At 46.5% G+C, this 24,414-nt stretch overlaps 1 protein-coding gene across 1 annotated transcript in view; it reads right to left on the bottom strand.

The window, feature by feature from the left end:
• Positions 1-23,984, bottom strand: part of PTPRA (protein tyrosine phosphatase, receptor type A) — a 105,327-nt gene extending 81,343 nt beyond the window's left edge. The window contains exon 1 of the mRNA XM_009290687.1: positions 23,906-23,984. Coding sequence (XP_009288962.1) covers positions 23,906-23,923 — 18 coding nt within the window. The 5' untranslated portion in view covers positions 23,924-23,984. The remainder of the gene's footprint in view (positions 1-23,905) is intronic.
• Positions 23,985-24,414: the final 430 nt, after the last annotated feature.

A 24,414-nucleotide genomic window follows, 5' to 3' on the forward strand; every position in this document is an offset into this window, starting at 1 on the left:
ATCAGACAGCGATAGGATGTTCTTCATTCCTGCGCACAGATGGATTTCTGAGCTTTGGATATAAATACAACATCGTTGTAGCTGGGATATTGTGCTTTTCTCCCCCAGGTCGCAAGTTCAGAGCAACAGCAAGTCACGCTGCTCAAAAAGCAACAGCTCCTTTATGACCATCATTAACACTTGTATTCCCCAGCACCTTTTTTGTTGGGCTCAGGGTCAATGCAACAGCCCTGGCCCCTCTTTGAGAGCCGGTGGTCTGCATCGTGAGATCTGTTATCAGTTACCAGGACACCCCGTTACACACTTCTGCAGCACCCCGACCCGGTCCCGCTCCGGTTGAACGTCAAACAAACCCTCAGCAGACCTGACAGTGCAGAATAAGGCTTTTAACGCAAGCGAAAGCTGAACAGGGAGGAAAAAAATTAAGCCACAGCAGCAGAGAGTAAAGGAAAAAGGGTTTTCACTTCTGGCACTGGCACTGCACCACTTCAGTGCGTTCATGGAAGACTTTCACCTCCAGGCTTGACTATCGGGCTCTGATTTTAGATTCGCTGTCAAAATAAAGTTTGCGAATAAATCCACTCAATTTTATATGGAACAAGGAACTATCAACATTTTTTTTTTTTTGCTTACATTTATTTATAAATGGCTTGAAACAACACATGCCCACATATAATAGGGGTTGCCCTAGCAGTAACTCCAAAAAGGCAAGGGGCCAACCCTTTGCACGCTGCAAACACAGCCTTTTATTTCTTGTGGATCGCTCAGCGCTTTGCACCGAAGAATAACGTTGGCTCCGTTGTAGTTTTTAGGCTGGATAAAATTCAGAGTTTTGACACACACCGCCCTCAAACACCACTGAAGCCCACGGTGACTCAGCGGACCTAAGGATCGGGAGACTTACAGCACAAAATCTTTACCCACATCACGTTTAAAAGCATTAATCATCTCGTTAAGGGTGCTATTACATTACAAAGGGGCTACAGGGCAAGTTTCTGGAGACAGCCAGAAACTCCAGGCAGCCCTGGAGGATCCACCTCCTGGTCTGTACCACCCAAATTCCCCCAAACAGTCAAAGACCCCAGACCCAAACCTTTTTCTGCAAGAGTTTTGCTAGAGCTGTTGATGTTCCCGCTGGGGGGATACAGTGGACGGCAGGACAAAACCTGCGGGACTCATCACGCCGGTAGCAGGATCCCTGCAACGCTGCACGAGGAGTCCTACCATGGGAATTTTGTAACCTTTGGACGTATTGGAGATGGAAACTGGAGCCAGAAGTCATGGATGAGACCTCCTCATGGATGGAAAATCTTTGACCGAGCTGCCGTGCCAGATGTTGCGTGCAGCTGTGGGGCTTTGCTTTAATCCATCACGGTGATCTCCTGCAGTCTTCAGACGACTGAACGCAAGAGGGCTTGGCTTTCTTCAGGGGTTTCTGTTTTGTTTCATTAGGGGAGACCCTGCTCCAGCAGTAAAATAAGCCGTTTGGTTCTCTGGAAGTCCTCTCCGTACCACCATACGTTTTGTTTAAAAATACAAAATGCTGCTTTAAATGGTTGGGTTTGGTTTTTTATTTAAAACCACACATTTTCAGTTCAAATTTGCTCAGGTCCTTCACCCAAGCGAAAGCAAGCCTCCAACCAGGACTGCCTCCCCACACAGATACCGCGTTCCTACCTTAGCTACCACGATTTGTTTGATACAATTCATCACCTAAGCTTTAAAAGAAAAAATTAGCAGTGAAGGTGCCAAGTAGTCAGCCCCCCCCCAACGCCCTCGGCATCAGTATTGCAAACTCTGAAACCCCGGTGCAGACAAATTTGAAAGTCTCTAAGTTGTAAATACGATGACTGGCAGCAGCTACATCTTCTAGCGCTGGATCAGATATGGCTTTAGGCAGCCAGCGCGGCTCCCAGCACCGCACCCACCGGGCTGGGACGCCCTGCGGTCATCACCAGAAGGAAATCCTACCTGTAGAAAGCCAACTCGAAGGCTCCTGCCCCATCCTCCAGACAAACCCGTGGAGGGAGGGCGTGCGGAGAGCACGAGGGTGGCATTAAATAGCTGATTTGCATGGAAGAGGTTTCTCTGGCAGGGCTAAATGTGGTTTTTTTCCCCCATAGATCATGCTCCTTGCTGCATTAGGCACCAAGGAAGTGAAACCTGTTTCTGCAGATCATACGATGGCCAGGCACTCGGCGCCTGAGACGATCTTCCAGGCTTGGCAGCAGGAGGCACTGGGGCAAGAGCAGGAGCTTGGCTTTGCCTCTAAGCCCAAGTGTGGCCAAGGCACAGCCTCACCACCACGTCTGATGGAGACCCTTGAGCAGTGAAACTTATCCTGGCTGCCGCAGGGTCCAGGACAACGTCAGGAGACCCTGCGTGTTGATGGGTCCAGCCTACCAGGAGCATCAGCTGCAACAGGCATTAATAAGACAGGCTACAATGAGACATCCAAATCTAACTCTCGAGGTACATAGCTGCTATTTCCCAAATCCCAGACTTCCCACAAGCCTAAGGAAAAACAAAGAAATCCATCTACCACCTCCTAGGGAAGGTACGTGCTCCAGCAGCATTAACAAAACCAAATTGTTTTACCCTAATCTATCCCGGTTTTTCTTTCCATCCTAAACCTTGTCTATTCAAATGAAGGTTTTGCTGCAGAAGCTTTCACCGGTGGCAAAATAATAATCTACGAAGCAAGCGTACACATGGGGTTTGACTCTGCATACATGTAAATCAACAGCAAAGCTTCCAGCATTTCCCTTCTCTACCTCCGATACTTGAAGCATTAGCAGATTTTTTTTTTTTATTTTGCTTCTAATAAATGAGATAATGATTTTCAGGGACTTTCTCCCTGATTTGAACAGCTGTTTCTCCAATGTTGTTGATATACGCAATAAACTGGAAGCTCTCTCTACATATGCTGTTTATTCTGGTTGAATTTAGTCAGGAAACTGCCGTACTTTGTAGCATGTAAGTGCCAGCAAAAACTGAGAACAAGAAAACAGAATTCAAGTGCCAAGATGTTACAGATATTGTATAGCCGACCTCAAAGACGCAGAGGAACTCCTGGGCTGAATAAGGGTAAGAACTGTGCTCAGAGGGAGATCCCCACTTCCACTCAGGACGGGGAAGCTCCAAGAAGGCAGGTGGGGAGGAAAGGACCTCCTGGAGCTGCGCAGAAATACTCTGGATTATCCCAAATGACACATGGCAGCTGTAAAAGCTTTCCAGAGGAGTAAGAAGGCAATGCACACACACACATTCAAAGCTGTTCTTGTCTTCTAAGGCTGCATCATTTAAATAGGAGAGCGACGGTGGCTCGGAAACCCTGCACGCTCCTAAAGAGTTAAAATGTAGTTATGGAGACTGGCACGATTAAAATTCTGGTAGAGTATATTTAAATTACAGGGAAAGCTGAGCTTGTCCAACTGGATAGTCAGACTGCAAGTTCCCCCAAATAGGGCTTTGATTTTCCAAACACAACACCCAAAATCCTCTTCTGCTTTTATAAAACACATGTGGAATCATGCTCCCTATTGCACAACACGGCTTGAGGAATAATTCCAGGTATATAGATATAAACCGGAGGTCATCGCTCTGGATGGGCTGAGAATTTCACCGGCACCAGAGAAGGAAGACGAGCCTGGTCCCTGGTGGCAATGCTGCCTTGAGAGCTACCCACAGCGGTAGCTACCTACCGATGCAAGGTCACGGGTGGTTTCGCTCAAGCACGGCACTCGATGACAAAGATATACGAGCAAATATCTGAGAAAAACACTAAAAGCACGCAGCTTTTGTGGTCGATACAACCAAACCCAGGATTCATTTATTGGGTACTTTGTTCTCCTCTTCCAGCCAGTACTTTCGGGCTGCGAGGTCAGCCTGATTTCAGGAGTCAGCTCGGAGACGGGAAGTTGTCCACGCATTTTGTCTCCACGCAGCCTGTTTACAAGGAGGTCAGCTCACCTTCGAGGGCTTCTTCCAAATGTCTAATTTTCATAAAGGTGTTCTCAGTTCACTGAGCCTTCTCTGAAATATATTGCTGCCCAAAAGCCACCTCTTATTATTTCTGTATCCTTGCATTTCCCCCACGCTGCTCTAACACTTGCAATAATCGCCACTGCTTCGACGCCTTTTCTTTTCTCAAGTCCACTGCTTTTGCCAGCCTTACTTTAAAATACGCTGCCAGGGTGAAATAAAACCTGAATGCGTTTTGCTTACCCTGCGACAGGCAGGTCAGCACTGGGAGGGGAGATGCCCCCGCAGCGAAAGGCATCCTCTGTGCAGAAGTCACCACGTGCTTCACCGGTGCAACAGGATTAACATCTAAATACACCGTACGCAGGAGCTCCCAGTTAATACTCCTGGAGGGGACTACACGCTGCCGCGTCCCTTCTCCACTAAGCAAGGCTGCAGTTTAAAGCTGGCTTTATCAGACCAGCGCGTATGGGATCCAGGAGCTCCCAGATCTGGGTTATTTTCATTAGGAAAATAATCTGAGCTCTGCCGCAGATCAGAGCACTGAGACATGGGGCGCTTGAAGCCACCCTGCCCTTCGCTACCTCTGCCTAAACTATCCCCTCTGATGCTGGCATTTTTATTTTGCTACGCCTACTGCCACACCTCAGACAAGCAGAAATGATTGTGTAAAAATGATTGCACGTGGTGCACGTCTGTACATCAACAGACCAAGCGGTGCAGTCACCACTCCAGAGCTGACGCAGGAGCGATCTTGCAGCTTTATCCCACGCGTTCGTTTTAAAAGCATTGTTGATTGACAGGGGCCAGTTCAATGGACTCACAGGAAGGCAAGGGCAGGAACGGGCTGAGAACAAGGCTGCTGCTTCAACTCCCGACAGCAGAAAGCAGCAAACACCAACCATGAGCTGCTTTTGTTTTACATCTCAAAAAAAAAAAAAAAAAAAAAAAAAAAAAAAAAAAAAAAAAAAAAAAAAAAAAAAAAAAAAAAAAAAAAAAAAAAAAAAAAAAAAAAAAATCCACCATTGCTATCCACCATTGCTGGCTCCAGGACTAACAACTGCCTGCGCAAGCGGCAGGGCTAAAAACCAAACTGCATCTTTGCTAAAAACCAGACTTCGTGGGGTTTCAATCCTGCAAAGAGGCTTTTTAAAAGAAAATAAAGGTAAGAACATTTCAACCCAAAGCAAATGCCAGAAGCAACAGGCTCCTCTGGATGCCATTGGAGGTCAAAGGACTATTAAGCATCTAAAAACTCAGTAGGTGACGTTAAGGGACGTTAAGGGATGCTGTACGGGTGTGGGCTGGGAAGATCTCAGCCATACCCCGATACCATCTCCTCGGGGCACGTCCTCACCACCCTGTTGGGTTCCCAAGCCTCGGCGGTGCTCTCGGAGAGGAAAGGCAAGCAGCCCCGCCAGCGGAGCCTCGCCGAGCCGGGCTGTGCAGTAACCAGTAGCAACTGTGCCTAATCCAGCCCGGAGACAAAACTGCCGGGGCTCATTCATACCCACGTCACGTGCTGAGCAGAGTCTCTGCAGGGCCACCACTACTGCATTTTTTTAACTTTTTTTTTCAGTTTAAGCTTAGTTTTAGAACAGGTGGTTTGTTTTTTTTTAAATAAGCATATTTAAATCAGTTTTTACAAAGATGCAATTTTAATAGATGAGGTTGGGGTCAGCTTCAGTCTAAAGGATGCACAAAAGCTTTTTCCTCTGCATATTCACTGTACAAAATACATTTATTCCAATGCTTTATTTCCATAGCATTAGAGAATGAAGCTGCTCTAATGCTGACATTCTTGATTTTTTGAAAGAATAGAAAAATCGCGTCGAAGAGAAAAGGATGAAAGCAGCAGTCGCTCTGCCCCGTATCAGCACCGAAAAGCTAATTGCCAAAACGATGCTGGTACCCCATCACCCATTAGGTGCGTTGAAATCAATGAATGTCAAGACTGGAAGCAAAAAATCTTAGAAATAGATATTTTCTACTGAAGTTTCAGAAGAGGCGAGTCACCAGACACGTGGGCTAATGACCTGGGATGACATTTCAGTGAATTGCTAACCCAGGTTTTTGGTAGCTTCTTCAACAAATTTTTATTTTTAATTTTAATTCTAATTTAGCTGATTCTAAGTTGAGCAAGCCAAAGATCAAATGAAGACGGAAAAGCTTTTCCTCCCTGCTTTTGATCTATGAATACAATGGAGGTGGGATGGACCCAGGTGCACATGGAAAGACAAGGAAAAACTTGAGGTATGTGGTAGCTGCACAAATACACATTTATTTGTCCCTTTTTCTCCCTGGGCACACTCAGCTACCAGCACCAGGCGAGAAAGGGGGCTTAGCAGCTTTCCACCATCTCCAAGGAGGTCAGGCAGAAGAGAGAGCCAGGCTCTTCACAGGACCACACGGTAGGAGGACACGAGACAACGGGCCGAAGACGAAACGAGAGACGTTCAAACTGCAGGGAGAAGCTTTTCCACCGTGAGGTCAGTCAAGCAGGTTGCCCAGAGAGGTTGTGCAATCTCCACCCCTGGGGGTTTTCAAGACCCAACTGGATAAAGCCCTGAGCAGCCTGGTCCAGGCTCACAGCTGACCCTGCTTGGAGCAGGAGGTTGGACTGGAGGCCTCCTGAGGCCTCACCTAACCACCTGAACCACTCTATGAACCTGTCTCCCCATCGGCAATTAAAGCTTGTGCCGCAAAGCCACCCTGTCGTGCTACAAACACAACAAAAATCTGGATGACGGAATTATTTTATTCTGTATAAAAATGGGTATACAACAGAGGTCCCAACACCTCGTTTAAGAGACATCCCAGCGCCACGATGTTGAAAACCTTCTAGATAACAACCTGAAGTCCCCCCTTTCGATGTCACCCCTTTCCTGAGATCCCCCTCCACGCTACAGCACTTCCCCCCCAGCGCTGTGCATGCAAACAGCCTGCTGCCTCCCCGGCCAGCCCGGGGAGATGTTATTCTTCTTGCAAAAAAAGAAAAAAAAAAAAAGAAAAAAATCCCCTCGATTATTTATGCCGCTCTTTGAACAACACCAGCTATTGTCAGAGAGTATTTTACAGCTCTGAATGTCACATTGAGAGTCTGGTCATGCCAGTAGGAAAGCCTGCCGCTGCCACGTCCCAGCATAAAACGCTTTATTCAAGGCGCCCGGAGTCCAGCGCCGGGCAAAACCTAAAAGGAAGCCGGTGGGTGTGACAGCCACGCTTTGTACAATGATATGAAAAGAAGCAGGCAAGGGTGCTTGATTTTTTGGGGGGTGTAAGGTAGAAAAACTACAGGGAGCATCGTGCAGAGCCAGGTGAGGCTAAGCGCCCGAAAACTTTGGCTCAATATTGCTCCAGAGGAATTGCACGGACAAGCGTGGGGGCGAGCAGAGCTGGAGACCTTCCCAGCAGGGCCCAGGGAGAAAGCAAGGAGGGAGCTTTCGCTGTCGAGAAAACGGGGCTGGCTCAGCGGACAAGAAACCCGTTTCCTGCCTGATTGCGACTGTGTGAAGGGAAACAGGGCTCTGGAGGCAACCGTGCAAACAAAGCGCAGCTACCTTCAACTCCCACCAGGCAGGAGCAAGAGCTTGGGAGCGCCCCCAAACCACCGAGCCGCTACAAGTTTAAAAAAAAAAAAAAAAAAGTTAAATCCAGCCTTCAAATAGTCATAACAATGGGAAACGCAAATTAAACACACTGTTAGAAATTAATAATAGCCAGTGGACTGTGCCAGGCCTTCACAGAAAAGTCACAAGAAAAGACCACACACAAACGTCATAGTCTACACCCAAGAAGTGCTAGATACAGGATACAGTCAGTGCTGATACACAGTATTAAGGTTCAGCACTGATTTTTTTAACTTTATTAAATGTTGAACAGCTCTTTAAACACTTTTCTTTAGCACAAAACACTGAATCTTCTTACCTTAAGCCTTTCAGAGAGCTGTTTGTGATGGCTACGCAAGATGTCAGATCCAGATGTTTCAGCTTGGAACAGAATCTGCTAAGACTGTAACACGTGCCAACAGGCCCTTTTCCACGGTGTGTTACGTTACAAAGCAAAACTGGACGGGTTGCAATCTTCCTCTGCCGCACCCCGAATGCCAGGTTTCAGGTTACTTCACCCGACGTACCTGCAAAAATTTTCTCTGAAGCGCATTATTTCTACTGTCTCCGGTAACACCTAGCTCTTACAGCCAGCCTTTAATCTGCAGATCTTCGAAACGTCCTGCAAAGAAAGCAAGTGTCATTTCCTTCCCCCTCCCACACCCCCGTACGCTGACGAGGAAGTTATAACCCAAGTGAAATAATAAATATCGCCCAGCGAAAAGGGAACGCAGTTAGCAATAGGAAAGCCAGCGTCCCCGTGTTACTCTCAACTACAGGATCCATCCTTCCAGCCTCCGACTCAGGAAACAGCTTTTCATCGCCGGGTATCAAAGCTCCTCCCAATTTTGGCATCTCCACCTCTTCTGCCTGCAGAACTAGTTTAAGCGCTGAGGGTCTGGGGTTTTTTTTAACCAATTCGTGGGTGTTTGCACCGTACCCAGCATCGACGCTCACAGCTTTTCCAGCCGCTGTTGCGCATCTCACGGATCTGTTTACCATCAGCAAACATCCGAGCAGTAATCCTGGATTTATCGCTTTGGCTTCCTGATAACTCCCCCACGGCTGTTCCCTCAAAGCCCAGAAATCCAGTTTATCACCCTTTGCAAGGGAACCTCCGGGCATTTTGTGAGCTGTAGCATTTTATCTCCCTCACGATCTCAATTCACTGTGAAAATATTAGGTGAAACCCATTAGAAGCTTTCTTGACATGGGTGCATAGACTCTACCACTACTTCTGCCCACACAATTTTCTCTAGCATCCAAAAAAAAGCAAAGGTAAGCTTTTTTTTTTTAAAAATACAACCCTACGCTGCTCGGTGCCGCTGTTCCCGTTATCTTTGAGGTCCCCGTAAATTTTTCCAGTGACACCACCATGCCGCTGCATAAATCTCTTGATTTATGCAAAACTTGATTCCTTTTCCACTCATTTCATGAGCAAAGGGTTTCTCTTTTCCTTTAGCTGTAGCCTAACGATTAACTGTGTAACGACTGGAAACCCCACGCTGCCAAAAGACCCGTGCGTTGCAGTCCTGAAGCAGTTCTCTGCTAAACGCTGCACAAAAGCCTTCAGACTTCAGAGGATGCGAATGTCTAAGGGCATCAGGAGTACAGACAGCTTTGAGATACGCAATATCACCACTGAGAACAAAGAGAGCTACATGCAAGCATCACTGTCAGAACTTGCTTTTTTTAAGTTACTGCCTTTTATTCTCAATTTTAAACAGCAGCAGCAGGGAGAGGGACTTCCACCCTGCATCCCGCAGCTCTCGCCTACTGCACACTGCGCATCTCCTTTCACGTAGTCCATTTATTCCTCATTCACAGCGGCGTGGTGGAAGGCAGCCTGGGCTGAATCCATTAATTCAGGTCACACCCCGAAGCCAAGAATCGTAGGGTTGTGCCTTGATGTTGAAACAGCGGCATTTTGGGAGAAGTGATTAGTCTACCCACCCAAAAAATAAAATTATTTCCATGGGGCCCCATGCTGTCTGAAAGCTTGGGTGCTGCTACACTCAAACCGACACCAGAGCACGGGTGAGAGGCAACCCTGAAGGCACGTGTCGAAGCACTGGGGCAGGGGGTCCGTCCTCGTTGGGATGGTCTGCAGAGCCCTGGACAGGCCACCCCCGAGTGCTTCCATCCAACCCATGTCCCAGGGAGGAAAAACTGCTTTCTTCTGCTTTTCCCCATGTGTAGCTCTGAGCAGAGCTGGATAGGTGCTCCCAACGGGAGTGAAGATGGGGCTGAGGGCACGCAGAGATGGCTGGGATGCCTAACGAGAAGCGTGGCCAGCAGGTCGAGGGAGGGGATTCTGCCCCTCTGCTCTGCTCTGGTGAGACCCCACCTGCAGCACTGCGTCCAGCTCTGGAGCCCTCAGCATAAGAAAGACACGGACCTGTTGGAGCGGGTCCAGAAGAGGGTCACGAAAATGATCAGGGGGATGGAACAGCTCTGCTATGGAGAAAGGCTGAGAGAGTTGGGGTTGTTCAGCCTGGAGAAGAGAAGGCTTCGGGGAGACCTTCTTGCAGCCTGTCAGTACTTAAAGGGGGCTTATAAAAAAGATGGGGGCAGACTTTTTAGCAGGGCCTGTTGCGACAGGAGAAGGGGCGACGGTTTTAGACTGCAAGAGGGTAGGTTAGATTAGACATAAGGAACCAATGTTTTACAATGAGACACTGGCCCAGGTTGCCCAGAGAGGTGGTGGATGCCCCATCCCTGGAAGCATTCCAGGTCAGGAGGTTGGACAGGGCTCTGAGCGACCTGTCTAGTGGAAGGTGTCCCTGCCCACAGCAGGGGGGTTGGACTAGATGATCTTTGAAGGTCCCTTCCAACCCAAACCATGCCATGATTCTGACTGGAGCCACATCACCTCCATGCCCAGGACAAACAGAAACAGCAGCAGCAGCCATGGCCGCAGCCCCAAGACCACCCTGACCTCCAGTGTTGATAACCCTTTAACTCAAGCGCCTTTTGACACATTTGACCCTGCTCACAAGTTGTCCTCTCCTGACTGAAAGGTGGCCAGAGCAAGCCAGAGGCAGCAGTATCACTTAATAGTGAAGAGCTCCCAGCTTCCTTCCAGGCACTCAGGCTGGAGACATAAAAAGGATTTAAAGCAGATGACAGTGTTTTTAAAAGATGAGCCATTCCTCGTGAAATCGTAATGGGTTTGTATTTTTAAGCCATGTGGTATTCAGCCTTCCCCAAACAGCTCTAGATGACACAGAAAACACAAGGAAGCCTGTGCCTCTTTGGGGGCATGGTGCGATACTTTTCCTCATAAAAATATTACTATCAAGCTAATGTAATACTGATCAAGAGATAACTTCCTTTTCTCCCACTCAATCCTTCCCCATTGCCACTGGGGTTCATGTTGGCTTATGCTATTTTCACGCAGGCAGAAAGTAATTATCGGAAAGCAATCATGGGGCTACATCTTTTAAATTTAGTAACATATTCATGAAAAATCTAATTTTTTCACTTTTTTCATGTCCAGCTGCTACATACACTGAGCCTACGACTCCACCACACAGTGGCTGAGATACCTTCTCCACCACAGTCTGAAACCCAGACATCAGACCTTCCTGAAATCAGCACCGCTTGAAAGCCGAGGTCAATAACTACCATCTTCAGAACAGAATTCTACAAGAACAAAGCTTTTTGGGTAAACAAAAACTGCATCTTCTTCGGAGATCGAATAACCTTTCATACAAGCTTCATTCTCTTAGGGAAACCATCCAGGTAATACGCAGCTTGCTGCTTTTATAAGAGATTGACGGATTAGAAGCCAACACAGAAGACCACCTGTTGAAACTATCACTAATCACTGGGTTTGGACTGCAAGTTTCTCCCCACTCTGAAAATGAAAAATCAGCCTACCAGAAAACAGAGACATTATAATACATGCAGGAAAATTTCAGTGTAAACATTTTAAAGTTGTGTTAAATGACAAACAAGCAGGCTTACTGCTGAATCGAGGTATGCGCATGTGGTGACCATCATCATCAGACCATGATGTGCCCATCATGGGGATATTTTTTTGAAAGAGAAACTGAAGTTCAACTCCTGTAGGTAGTTTAAATTTAAGACAGGAGGGTTTCTAGGGTAAAAAGAAAAAGCTACAATTTTAAAATAGTCAACGTACAAAATTGAGTTGGGTGAAGGTTGCATTCACCAGTCTAAATGAAGCCATAAAACCTTCGTTCTTATCTTTCCTTGGGCTTGCTCTGCCGCTGCACATCACGTGTCCTGCTGAGAAGCTATTTCAACCCAGCTCTCTCCACAAGCCTCATAAAAGGATTTCATCACAACAAATGCCAAGGCAAAGAGAAAGAATGACTTAAAAATCCAAATAAAGCTCCTTTTTTTTTTTTACCATGTAATTGAGAATAACAAACATATCTGTGGTTTACAGAGGAGGCAATAAATTAAAGCTACAGTCACAAATCAGACCAAAAAAAGATACTTAAGTCATTCAATCCACCACCCCAGGACGGCTGCGGCCCCATGGGATGCTTCTCAGTTTTGTGAAAGACTTGGAGTCCTGAACTGAGGAAGTACAACACGAAGAGCACTCTCAGAAGTTTTTTTTCTTATAAAATTAAGCCAGCCCTCTGGTGCTTCCTGAGCACAGCCTCTTCGGTCTGGCTGCAGGAAAAGCAAATGGTCTTTAGCAAATAAGCTTTTTATTTGTGAACTGAGCACATCATTAAAATAAAAAAAAAAAAAAAAGTTTGATAAATGGTCTTTAGCAAATAAGCTTTTTATTTGTGAACTGAGCACATCATTAAAAAAAAAAAAAAAAAAAGAAGTTTGATCCTTGGCAAAATGGTTGCATGTGTTTCTTCTGCAACTGCCCGAAGAACATGGCTGCGACATTTCAGTTTACAGAGAAAGAAACTGGCACTTAATACCTTTTTAACCTTAAAGTGGTGCAAAAAGATGCATTTCAACCCGTTAAGAAGCTGAGGACCCCAGCAACCTAACTTTCCCTCCAATAAAGGCTACAGCAGAACGGTCCCATGAGATCCACCAGCAGGAGCCCAGTCCTGATCCTGGACATAGCAGTAATTCTCCTCACCTTCTGCTACTCTCACCAGACACTGCAGAATTTAAAAAAAAAAAAGTCAATCTCCTATTTTTTTTCAGTTTTCATTGAGCTGTACCCCTCAGCCAATACTCAGAATGCATGGGGTGCCTATTCCCCTAACTTTGGTGAGCAAAAGTATTTTAGGAGTGGTCACTAAACAAAACAAGTTGATGGGGTTTGGGTGTTGTGGTGGGGTTTTTTTTAATTTTCTGTTATTTTTTGATAGTTTGAGTTTGGTATTTTGTACAAAACCTGTAGCCAGACACATCCTGACTCATGGAAGTTAGTGGGGAAGAAAAAAGCCCTATAACCACATACCCATAGACTCTGCACTAGTTTCGACTGCATTTCCAGAATACATTTCAGAAAAGAGAAATTCAGGGTGAAATAAAGTAATTATGTCAGAGGTGAGTTTCTCTGAAGAAGCACATCGTAAATAGTTCCTGTGCCTCAGCTGAAGTTCGGCTGGGTGGAAGTCCATACAGAGAGACACCCCTCCGAGCGCAGGGTTTGGTTTCAGAGCAAGTCCATCCGTTAAGACCCTCAGGACTTTCCAACGTGGTATAAGCAGGAGAAAACGCCGAAGCTTAAGTGAACAAGCTTTTCAGCGGGTAAATGCAAGACTTGGCCATCTCAGCTGATTTAGGCTGTGCTGTAGCCATCTCCCTACACCACAGATGTGACAGCAGTACAATAGCATGAATAATTTTTGTTACTCACTCCCTACTGAACGACAGCATTCAGAGTCTAAATTAAGCACACGAAAACGATTAACATTACCATTAACCTCAGCCCCACCCTAATTGCACTACATAAAAGCATACGTAACAATTACAAAGATAACATTGTGTGTCATAAATATCACACACAGGAATACAGCAGTCACAGCATTTGTTTCCTGACCCGGGAAAGCTGCTATAATTGTAGCGTATTGTGCTCATGGAGGATTTAGATTTGGAAGTTAGTTGCCAACAGCCCTTGTTTGCTATAATTTCCCATCAGGCTCTTAAAACTCTTCGGCTTCCAAATCAACACCGTGTCGACGCGCTGTTCCGAGTTCTGCACCGTGCGGTTCAGCAGGAATTTCACGTTCTCCGTGGAAACAAATCAAGATCATCCCGGGGATATACAAGCTAGATGTGGAGATGTCAAGCAATCAGAGCAGAATTTGCGTTTGGGATTTTTGATGCACATTTCACAGCTAAGGGCATCTAAACCAAAACCATCTTCGCTCTTGGAGGCCCTCCATCCAAGTCAAGAGGACAGATATTCAGGAGACCATTTTGGTTTTAAGTCAGTCCGCTATTACATCGCACATAATTCAGAGGTTTGCCATTTCGAACCTGGACAGCCTCCTGGGGCTGGTGTGAAATTACTCAAATTCACAGAAACCACCACACCCTCTTGGATGGGGCGTGCTGTCCACGGCATTTTCTCTCCTGGTGGAAGCCATCTTTGCAAGCAAAATTCTCCCAAGTATTCCCCCACCCTTTTCTAGACAGAGAATTTAAACTGCCCAGATTACAAATTTGAGGAGTGTAAGTGACACCTCCCTTCCCGTGAGCCCCCAGTGATGTAGTACCTGACAAACCCGCTGGTTTTTGAAGCCCTATCTTTATAAAGTGGTCTTTCATGTCAATGAAGCCTTCTCCATCCAGTGTTTCCAGGTAACACCAATACCAGCTTTTAGCTCTAAATGCTTTTCAAACAAGCGTAGAGAAGGTTAAAAGCGACACTTGCACTTGCATTGATATTTTCCAATTAGAATTAACAGATGACAATGACCCAAACAGGCAGAGCTGGAGAAGAGATTCTCTGAAATGAAAATACCAACATTTTGGATGCCCCCAAGTGATACCGTAAGCTGTTAGCATCTCACTTTTACCCCCATGGTAACCTGCTGGGTTACGTCTCTTTTTAGGTTTCACCTTCACTTTCTCCCCAGGAAGAACAATCATAGAATCATAGAATCATTGAGGTTGGAAAAGACCTTTAAGATCATCGAGTCCAACCATCGACCCAACACCACCATGCCCACTAAACCATGTCCCTCAGCGCCTCATCTACTCGTCTTTTAAATACTTCCAGGGATGGTGACTCCCCCACTCCCCTGGGCAGCCTGTTCCAATGCTTCACCACTCTTTCAGTAAAGACATTTTTCCTCACGTCCAATCTAAACCTCCCCTGGCGCAACTTGAGGCCCTTTCCTCTCGTCCTACCGCTTGTTACTTGGGAGAAGAGACCGACCCCACCTCGCTACAACCTCCTTTCAGGTAGTTGTAGAGAGCGATGAGGTCTCCCCTCAGCCTCCTTTTCTCCAGGCTAAACAACCCCCGTTCCCTCAGCCGCTCCTCATCAGACTTGTTCTCCAGACCCTTCACCAGCCTCGTTGCCCTTCTCTGGACACGCTCCAGCACCTCGACGTCCTTCTTGGAGTGAGGGGCCCAAAACTGAACACAGTATTCGAGGTGCGGCCTCATTCATTCCCACATCAATCCCTTCTCCTTCCCTTCTTAAGGTCTTTTATAAGTTATATAGAGGATTTCATTTTCTGGGCCATTTCCCTGAAAGTCATCAAGTTGGGCTTTTTCTCCTGCCGCTGGCAGTTGTGCTCCAGCTGCGATGCCGGTTGTTTGCCGAGGACCCCGCAAGGCTCAGCCCAAGAGGAAGACCAGCCTCCCAGAAAGGTTTCAAGGGTGAAGCTGAACGCTGGCCATTCTCTAACGGCTTGGCACTTAACGATAAATACCTCCCTCATTAGTATGCTGAGCTACATTAGTTCTGCCGCTTACAGCGCTAAAGCATTAAAGTGGGGCTGGATCTTCAATTTCACAGTTTGCAACGTGATGCATTAGATGCTCGCGGGTCTCCAGGCATGGGGCGCCGACGGCATTTACACAGCGTTTTAGATGTGTGAGGTGCTGCCAGTAAATCTGCTAATGCCTGTAAAAGAGGCAGCGCGTGCCTCTGAGTGAAGAGATGAAGTCATCCATACGTACAATAGGGGTTAATGTGGCAGAGGGGCGAAACGACTGCTCAATATCCCACGTGAGGCTTTGGTAATACCATGACCTCAACTGAGGAGCTGGCATCATCCTACAAATCAAATATGGATTACCTAGTGGCAAGCAAGAAGCAAATTTACACTGCAGACTCTCCATCAAGCCTGGGAAAGTCTTATGATCTCTCCACTCAGCCTCCCTGCTAATCAATTTTCACAGAACTTGCAAGATTTGAAGACTTTGAAGTTTCTCAAAGGTGGCTGAAATTGCTCAAGGGTTCAAAAGGTTACTTGGGACAGAGGGGCTGGTAAATGCAGACTGTGTCCTCTTCCCGCTCTCCGATGTTTAGGAAACTAAGCTTAAAAACACAACGCTACTCACCCTTACGTGAAAACTATGAATGACATTGTCATCACTACAGTTGTACCCATACCTATCAAATATTAGCATTTTAGCTATTTTTTGCACTAAGAACGCTTTGTCCCTATTGAAAACAACGTTCCCCGGTGAACACTAGCAATACATCAGCCCTGACGATCAGATCAGAGTAAGACCAGCCAAGGCTAGGGAACACTTCCTTGTATTCAAAGTTCAAGCAAAAAGGGGTCGGGGATAGCAAATGGCTCCTAGATACTCAAACGAGGACTTGCAGTAGGATTCTTCAATGCATATGTAGCATTATGGCTTTAGAGGCTTTAGAGGCATTGCGCAGATTAACCAAACAGAAAAATGATCTCATAGTGAAGTGCTGAGCTGGAATTAAAGAGATTAATGTTCGGGTCCCAGCTATAGAAGTTCTCACCCTTGGGGAAGTCATATCAACTCCTGCATCTCGCCTCTCCTTTCCACAAAACCTCCTTTGAATTACTGATTGCAGAGCCTGAGTGAAGATGCCAGGGGAAAAGACCATTCCAAAGACTTTTCTTAATTACTATTTTTTTTCCTTAATTCCCACTATGAGGCACTGTCTTGTTTTATTCATGATTCTTTGAAGAAAGATCTTCCATCTTAAGGGAAGAGAAACAAGTATGTGTTATCTTTTGAATAATATCACGTGCTTCTACTGGTGAAGTACAATTCTGAACAAAATACTCACATGAACATACCAGAAAATGTGCAGTGCAATTTCATGTAAGAACGCATTTGATGGTACTTCGTTACAGCATGTTTGTAGACCCAAAGGTTAGGTCAGGCAAAATTCTGAAGTTAGTGGAGCACTTCTTGGCCTAAATTCACACAGGCACAGAAGGGCACAACAAGAAATACTATCCCATACAGTTTTGTGTACTTTGTGATCTCCCATTGCTAGATCTCTGAAGACTTTGGTTCTTCTGGAGGTAAAGCAAGGCCCCCTTCCTTTTGTTTCTCCAGCTCACATCATAGGAAGCAAGACATTTAACCATCATGATGGTTTTCTAATTCTGTTACTCCACACCAGCTCACCTGTAAACCCCTGAGTGTCCAACACCGGGCATTTGTAAGAGGTCGGTCATACCCCGATTCCCCTGTAAACCAAAGAGATATCCAAGACTTCTTGGAATGTGGCTTTTTCTGAAGGCTCTTTGGAATAGTTCATTAAGTTCAAAGTCAGGCTAGCAACCTCACCATTGCCCAAAACACAAAATGCAGGCCAGATTTTGGTGAGGACGAAAAGAAAGGGGAAAGTACGTGGGTGGAAGAAGAACAACAAAGTTCAGTCACATGTCAAAATGCTTTTTTTGTTGTTTTTTAGTCTAAACCCAAAACTTATATTGCATCCAAATTTGTGCTGTGCAGTTTAAAGAGCCTAAGGGCGGGCTTCCTTCACCATGAAAGGATACATACAGCACGCAGCCAAGTGACACAAAGAAGAACTTGCAATGAGAAGATAGCTGTGTTTCAGTGGTGACATCTGTGTCATCCGTAACCCACAAGCTGTCATCACCTGACACCAGCAATAGGTGACAGTCACAACTGAGACAATAATGACCACAGCAACCAAACCTTCCTCCCCACACTCAGCCTGAAATTGCACTGGGAGGCCTCAGAAATCCCACAAGACTTCAACCAATCTCCAGTTGTCTTGAAAGCATAATTAACTTCAATTGTCTTTTGATTTTATCTCCATTTTCTCAGGTTCTAGGCTATTTGGGAAAGCACTCCGTGTATGCACATGTGGGTATGCACACCGGTGCGTGCACGTACTTGTCTGGAGTTACTGACTTCCCAGTGTATCTGCTTTTCTCAGGGCCTCCTCGGAGAACAAAACTTAGGGAGGAAGCCTAACCTTTGGGCAATTTTCCTTCTTATCCTGTACAGTTGCCGATAAAGATTTCTGCTCCCACTGCACCTTGCCGATACAGATGAGCTCAAACCAAGGGAGCATTCAAGCTCAGCTTGACTCTGCTAGGCTCAGCTCTCCACTTCCCCCAGTGTTTTCTGACAAACTGCTTTCACAGGGACTTCAAAAAAAGATGCTGACCTGGCCCTTGCAGTAAGGAAGAGATTTTCCTCCCTTCTCCACATACATTTTAAAGTTTCCTGAAAAACAGAAGGACAGGATTCAGAGAAAGCGATGGAGAAAAAAGACTGAGGCTAAAGACTAACTGACACTCCAGGCTACATCCACAGCTCCGTCCATTTTCCATTTATACTTCTGTAGTTCACCCGCAGCAGCTGGGGCAGCAGAAACCAAATCTCCAAACATTGCTTCTGTCTGCGTGATCATACACCCCAAGACGTGAGCACATAACTCGCCTTCCAGGAACTGCAACAAGCGAGTTCCCCCTCCTTCCTCCGTGTCTTGTCGTACATCGTGAGCCTCTAAATCTCTACGTGACAGGGAACTGAGAGTATCTCAGTATCTCAGACTGTGCGGTCTCCCACAGCATTCTCCTAGAGAAGCTGGCGGCTCACGGCTTAGACAGGTGTACTCTCTGCTGGGTAGAAAACTGGCTGGACGGCCGGGCCCAGAGAGTTGTGGTGAATGGAGTTACATCCAGTTGGCGGCCGGTCACGAGCGGTGTTCCCCAGGGCTAAGTTTTGGGGCCAGTTCTGTTCAATATCTTTATCGATGATCTGGATGAGGGGATCGAGTGCACCCGCAGTCAGTTTGCAGACGACACCAAGTTGGGCGGGACTGTTGATCTGCTCGAGGGTAGGAAGGCTCTGCAGAGGGACCTGGACAGGCTGGATCCATGGGCCCAGGCCAACTGGATGAGGTTCAACAAGGCCAAGTGCCGGGTCCTGCACTTCGGCCACAACAACCCCATGCAGCGCTACAGGCTTGGGGAAGAGTGGCTGGAAAGCTGCCTGTCGGAAAAGGACCTGGGGGTGCTGGTCAACAGCCGGCTGACCATGAGCCGGCAGTGTGCCCAGGCGGCCAAGAAGGCCAAGGGCATCCTGGCCTGTATCAGAAATAGTGTGGCCAGCAGGAGCAGGGAAGTGATCGTGCCCCTGTACTCGGCACTGGTGAGGCCGCACCTCGAATACTGTGTTCAGTTTTGGGCCCCTCACTCCAAGAAGGACGTCGAGGTGCTGGAGCGTGTCCAGAGAAGGGCAACGAGGCTGGTGAGGGGTCTGGAGAACAAGTCTGATGAGGAGCGGCTGAGGGAACTGGGGTTGTTTAGCCTGCAGAAAAGGAGGCTGAGGGGAGACCTCATCGCTCTCTACAACTCCCTGAAAGGAGGTTGTAGCGAGGTGGGGTCGGTCTCTTCTCCCAAGTAACAAGCGATAGGACGAGAGGAAATGGCCTCAAGTTGTGCCAGGGGAGGTTTAGATTGGACGTGAGGAAAAATTTCTTTACTGAGAGAGTGGTTAAACATTGGAAGAGGCTGCCCAGGGAAGTGGTGGAGTCCCCATCCCTGGAAGTGTTTAAAAGACATGTAGATGAGGCGCTTAGGGACATGGTTTAGTGGGCATGGTGGTGTTTGGTCGATGGTTGGACTCGATGATCTTAGAGGCCTTTTCCAATCTTAATGATTCTATGATTCTATGATTTTATCTGGGGGGAATTTAAAGGCAAATAATAATGATCAGTGTTACTTCCACTGCAGCAGCGCTTATGGATTCCTACTGAAGAAACTGGTGCTGGATCTAGTCAGAGATTACATATTCATTCCCTCCTCTCTCCTTCTGCCCAAAATGAGATTTACCAGAAAAAAAATAGGTTTTAGTCAATTGAGGGTCTCGGTGAGTCACAGGCAGGCAGGTGACCTACACTATCATTCCCTCTTACGGGCCAAGAGGTAACGCGAGCAGCAAGACTACACGTCAGGGAGGGCAAACATGGAAGAAGAAAGTCAGCTTTAAGGAAAATTAATGACCCTGCAGGGTAGCTTCAGCACTAGTTTGATTCAGAAAAATAGAATGGGTGTAGCCAGAGGGTTGGAGAAGTCCATCTAAAAAAATAGAGAGTTGTTTCACTCCCAAAAAACTTTCCTATTCAGTGGAAAATTCAGCTTGCTACGAAATCAGATGGAAGTCTCTGAGCCAGCCCAGGCAGGGGTTCACCTATACACCCAAACGAGAAAGGCCAAGAACAAGGCATCAAAACATGCAGCCCTGCCAAAGCCTCAGTGGTTTTATCATCTAGAGTTCAAATCAAGACCTCCTGTCCTGCTGCTCGCACTGCACGCGGAAGAGTTTCCAAGAAACGTCTCTTGGCAGTAATCCCAAAAACGCAGCTTCCGACCCGCTGCTGGGAGCGGAGCCGCTGCGCGTGGCGGCGGCTTCTCTGCAGATTTTGAAAGCTGAATTTCCTACGAAGCTGCCCCCATGCCACATCCTTCACTGCTAACATAGCACTGAAACAGCGCAGTGTTTTCAAACAATGCCCTCGATTTCTCTAAACACAACTGTTTACGCAAGCCTAAGGCTTGCCTGAGGCAGGCCTGGTGGCCTAAGGCTCGGGGAGAAGATGAGCCCACCCTTGTTCTCATTGCAAGTTTTGCACATCATCGGGGACACTTCCACCCTACCCTTTCTGTAAACCTCTTGGGATCATGAAAATAATTATGGTGGAAAAACCTGGGCTAAGCCAACCATGTCCTATCCAGCAGGGTAAGCTGGGACAGACACTGAAGCCCTGGAAGATCAGGTAGTCATGAGCCAGTGCCATCATCCCTGGCTAGGAAAGGCAGGATTCTAAGGTCAGGCTGGACGGGGCTCTGAGCAACCTGATCTAGTTGAAGATGTCCCTGCCCACGGCAGGGGGGTTGGACGAGATGACCTTTAAAGGCCCCTTCCAACCCAAACTATTCTATGATTCTATGATTCCCACTTGTGCTCTTTGGGAGAGGTGGCGAGGGTTTACTAGTGGCTTTGTTTCTACCTCCCACACCCCTTCCCCTCCTCCAGTAATGTAGTGTTTTCAGTTCGGCCAGTTTTGACTTGAGACCACTGCGACCTCTACTCGGAGGTGCCACTAGACCTGGGAGCACTACAATGTCTGGGATCCCAAGGTTTCCAATTACAGATGCAGAACCTTTTAGGATGTAATCGAGGTTTCAGATCTAAACTTTGAAGTCTTCTTACACGCGTTCTGCAAATGCAAGCTCCCTGGTATGCCAGCATTATAGCCCATGTTAAGTCTGAGCTAGAATAAATGTGCGACATTGCTGAAATGGCTGACAAAAAGAGGACATTAACTTGTGACAAGTGAATGCGACCAGTGAAAACAAAGCCCAGAAATCTAGTGATACAGCTGAGTGGATAGCTTTGTATAGACTTCATGTGTTAGTTTTCTCCCACATAATCCAAATCTGAATGCTTTGGACCTGTGACATGAATCAATAAGTGATGTATAATGAAACACTTTAAAAAGCAACCCATAAAAGCATAAAAGGGTGCTCAAGCCCTTCCAGCTGACATCGGATATTTCATAACCCCAGTTTTAGAGAGAAAAAACACTCAGCCCAAAACGCCTTTCCAGTAGCCCACAAGAGATATGAGGCTCACAGTATGACGGACACCTCCGGCACCCCAGCGTCCAGCTCTGCATCTTGCCTAGCAGCCCATACTACCTGAAACAGCAGAACAAGTCCCATGACCTTAGCTGTGGACCTTGCTGTCTTATTCCGAAGGGATTTTGCCGTGGAAGAAAAGCGCTGTTGGACTATTTCACTCCAGCCGACAGAGTCACGTCCACATCTGGCTTCATCATGCAAGACAAACCACTCTCACGCGAGCAATTTTGTTGAGACCGTTTACACTGGCCAGTCAAATCAGACAGCACTGGCCACGGCGAAGCATCAGCCCACAGCCGTTCCTCTTCACGCGAGTTCAGGCACATCCTGCCCATCCAAGCAGCTTTAGGATCCCAGCTGGCCACTGAATTGCTGGCTTGCAACCCCAAACAGCTAAGAAGCCTTGATGGGCACATCCAGACCACAGGTTTTTTGAGAAAGCTACTCCCTGAGTGCAGGTAGCATCTTTGTCCTACATATGGTCTGTTGCGACAGGACAAGGGGGAATGGCTTTAAACTAAAGGCGGTAGCTGTAGACTGGATAGAAGGAAGAAATTTTTGACGCTGAGGGTGGTGAAGCACTGGCACGGGTTGCCCAGAGAGGTGGTGGATGCCCCATCCCTGGAAACATTCCAGGTCAGGCTGGACGGGGCTGTGAGCAACCTGATCTAGTTGAAGATGTCCCTGCCCAGGGCAGGGGGGTTGGACGAGATGGCCTTTAGAGGTCCCTTCCAACCCAAACCATGCTGTGATTCTACGATTCTATATTCGCTGGATTACGATAGGACCTGTGTTATTTTGGTAGATATTTGAACATATTCAGTCTCTTGCTTCTCTAAAAAGGCTTTTCTTATACAAGCAAAAACTGAATATTACACGGAGTTTAGGCTATTAACGTTTATGGTGTGCATCATAGGCAAATTTCTTCTATATCTCTGACTTTAGCCTCATTGAAGTTAATCCTTTTCTGGGATCAGCTACAGAGAAAGCATGCACTAAAGACAAAGCCCTTCTTCTAGGACAGTTGGACACTTCTCAGTAAATTGGTGGGCTTAATTCAGCTGTTGACCTCAACAGGAGTTCTCCCCAAATCAAAAAGTGAGCCAAGCAGACTAAAAAATACACGTAGCAAAACACAGTTAAGTACATATACACACACACACTAACAGATCTGAAACTCCTTGCTAAGTATCACACAAACTCAAAAGGAAGCATTTAGTCGTCCATAAAAGTTACGATTGACTTCAGTTTAGCACAGAGGTATCACACCAGGTTTGCAAAGAGTTCAAAGAATTTTTATATGAAACCCTAACTTGGCCAAGTTTGTGAAGCACGCAGTGTCAGCAGGACCCTGTGTGCGAGCCTTAAGGAAATATCAAACCACATATACAAATTTCATCTCCAGACACGGTGAACCTGTGAAAGCCACAGCAACAAGAAATGCTTTAAAAAAAAGACCTCGTTTATAAAAATCACCAGGTTTCACATGCACATCTCAATTTGCTACTCTAGCAACACCATCCTAGCATCAAATCCTTTTTAGTTGGAAAGAGTCCTTTGAAATACCGAACAAGAAATCTTACAGTAAGATTTTTATTTTTATTTTTTTTAAAAGAATTCCTCAATCTTTTCCTCAAGTCAGACCATGGGAAGAACTTTGACCAGAAAACTGCCCACAAACTCCCTGCTGGGTGTTGGGTTTTAATTCACTAACGTCCTGAGTAACGTTCCTTCTTACTCCATGACCTTCTTTCTTACTCCATAACCTTCCTTTCCTCAAAAAGACTCTGGCTTCCCCCCCCTGTAATAAATCACTCATGCCAGTATTATGTGCCCATCTGTTCCAAGGTAATAGCAGAGGTCAGTATATTTCAGTCTAATACTGGTCTGTATAACCAAGAAAAAAAAGCCTTAAGAAAAGCACTCTTCAAAACAGTGCAAATATTGATACCCAAACTCTTCATGCCTTGCAACACCAACCAGAAGTTTCAAAAATGAAAGATTCTTTCAAGTAAACAAAGAGAAAATAGTGGATTCATGAAAGTTTGCATCAAAACAAAGGCAAACCCTCAGCCTGAGAAGACCGCGCTCATTAAGATCAAGCAGGGGAACAATGGAGCGCAGGTTTCACCATGTAGATGTTGTAAGACTGAGAGATGTGAATCCATGAGAAAGCTGTACAATTGAGCACCTCCGAAGGCTGCTGTTCTCCTGCACAGGCTACAGCGGTACTAGCTTCATACCCAAAACATCTCATTTATGTTTCTACCATACCTTAAAAGGGACGCTCATTCAACTTTTCACCTCCCCAACGCGACGGTCAAAGCTTTTCCGATTAATATCAAACCGGGACGACGATGGGTAGTATGCAATCAATCCTTATTAAGGCTGATGATTATTCTCGATGCGCCCTGTGAGAGAGAAACACCCAGTTAATGGCTTGTGCCAAGATGAGCGAGTCATTTCACACTGATCAGCCATATTAAGCAAACAGCCTTTTTATTGCCCCAACTGCTTGAATTTTGTCGTGGATGACTGGGACTGTCCCATATAACTGAGATTGTCCCAGCCACTAACGGAGTCTCCATATAAGATAAGTTTATCACAGTGTTACAAGCACAGCTGCAGGTACACCAGCCTGCAGGAGGCATGGAGAGGGCGGAGAAGAAGCCTGAAGACCATAGCTCAGGCCATTTGGGGAGCAGCCCAAGGCTACGCAGTCTGCTAATACACCAGGAACCTAATGAACAACAAAAAAAAAATTAGTCTTAAACCATTCTGTT

The sequence above is a fragment of the Aptenodytes forsteri genome, unplaced genomic scaffold (assembly GCF_000699145.1).
Source record: "Aptenodytes forsteri isolate BGI_AS27 unplaced genomic scaffold, ASM69914v1 Scaffold236, whole genome shotgun sequence".
In the NCBI taxonomy this organism is placed as follows: domain Eukaryota; kingdom Metazoa; phylum Chordata; class Aves; order Sphenisciformes; family Spheniscidae; genus Aptenodytes; species Aptenodytes forsteri.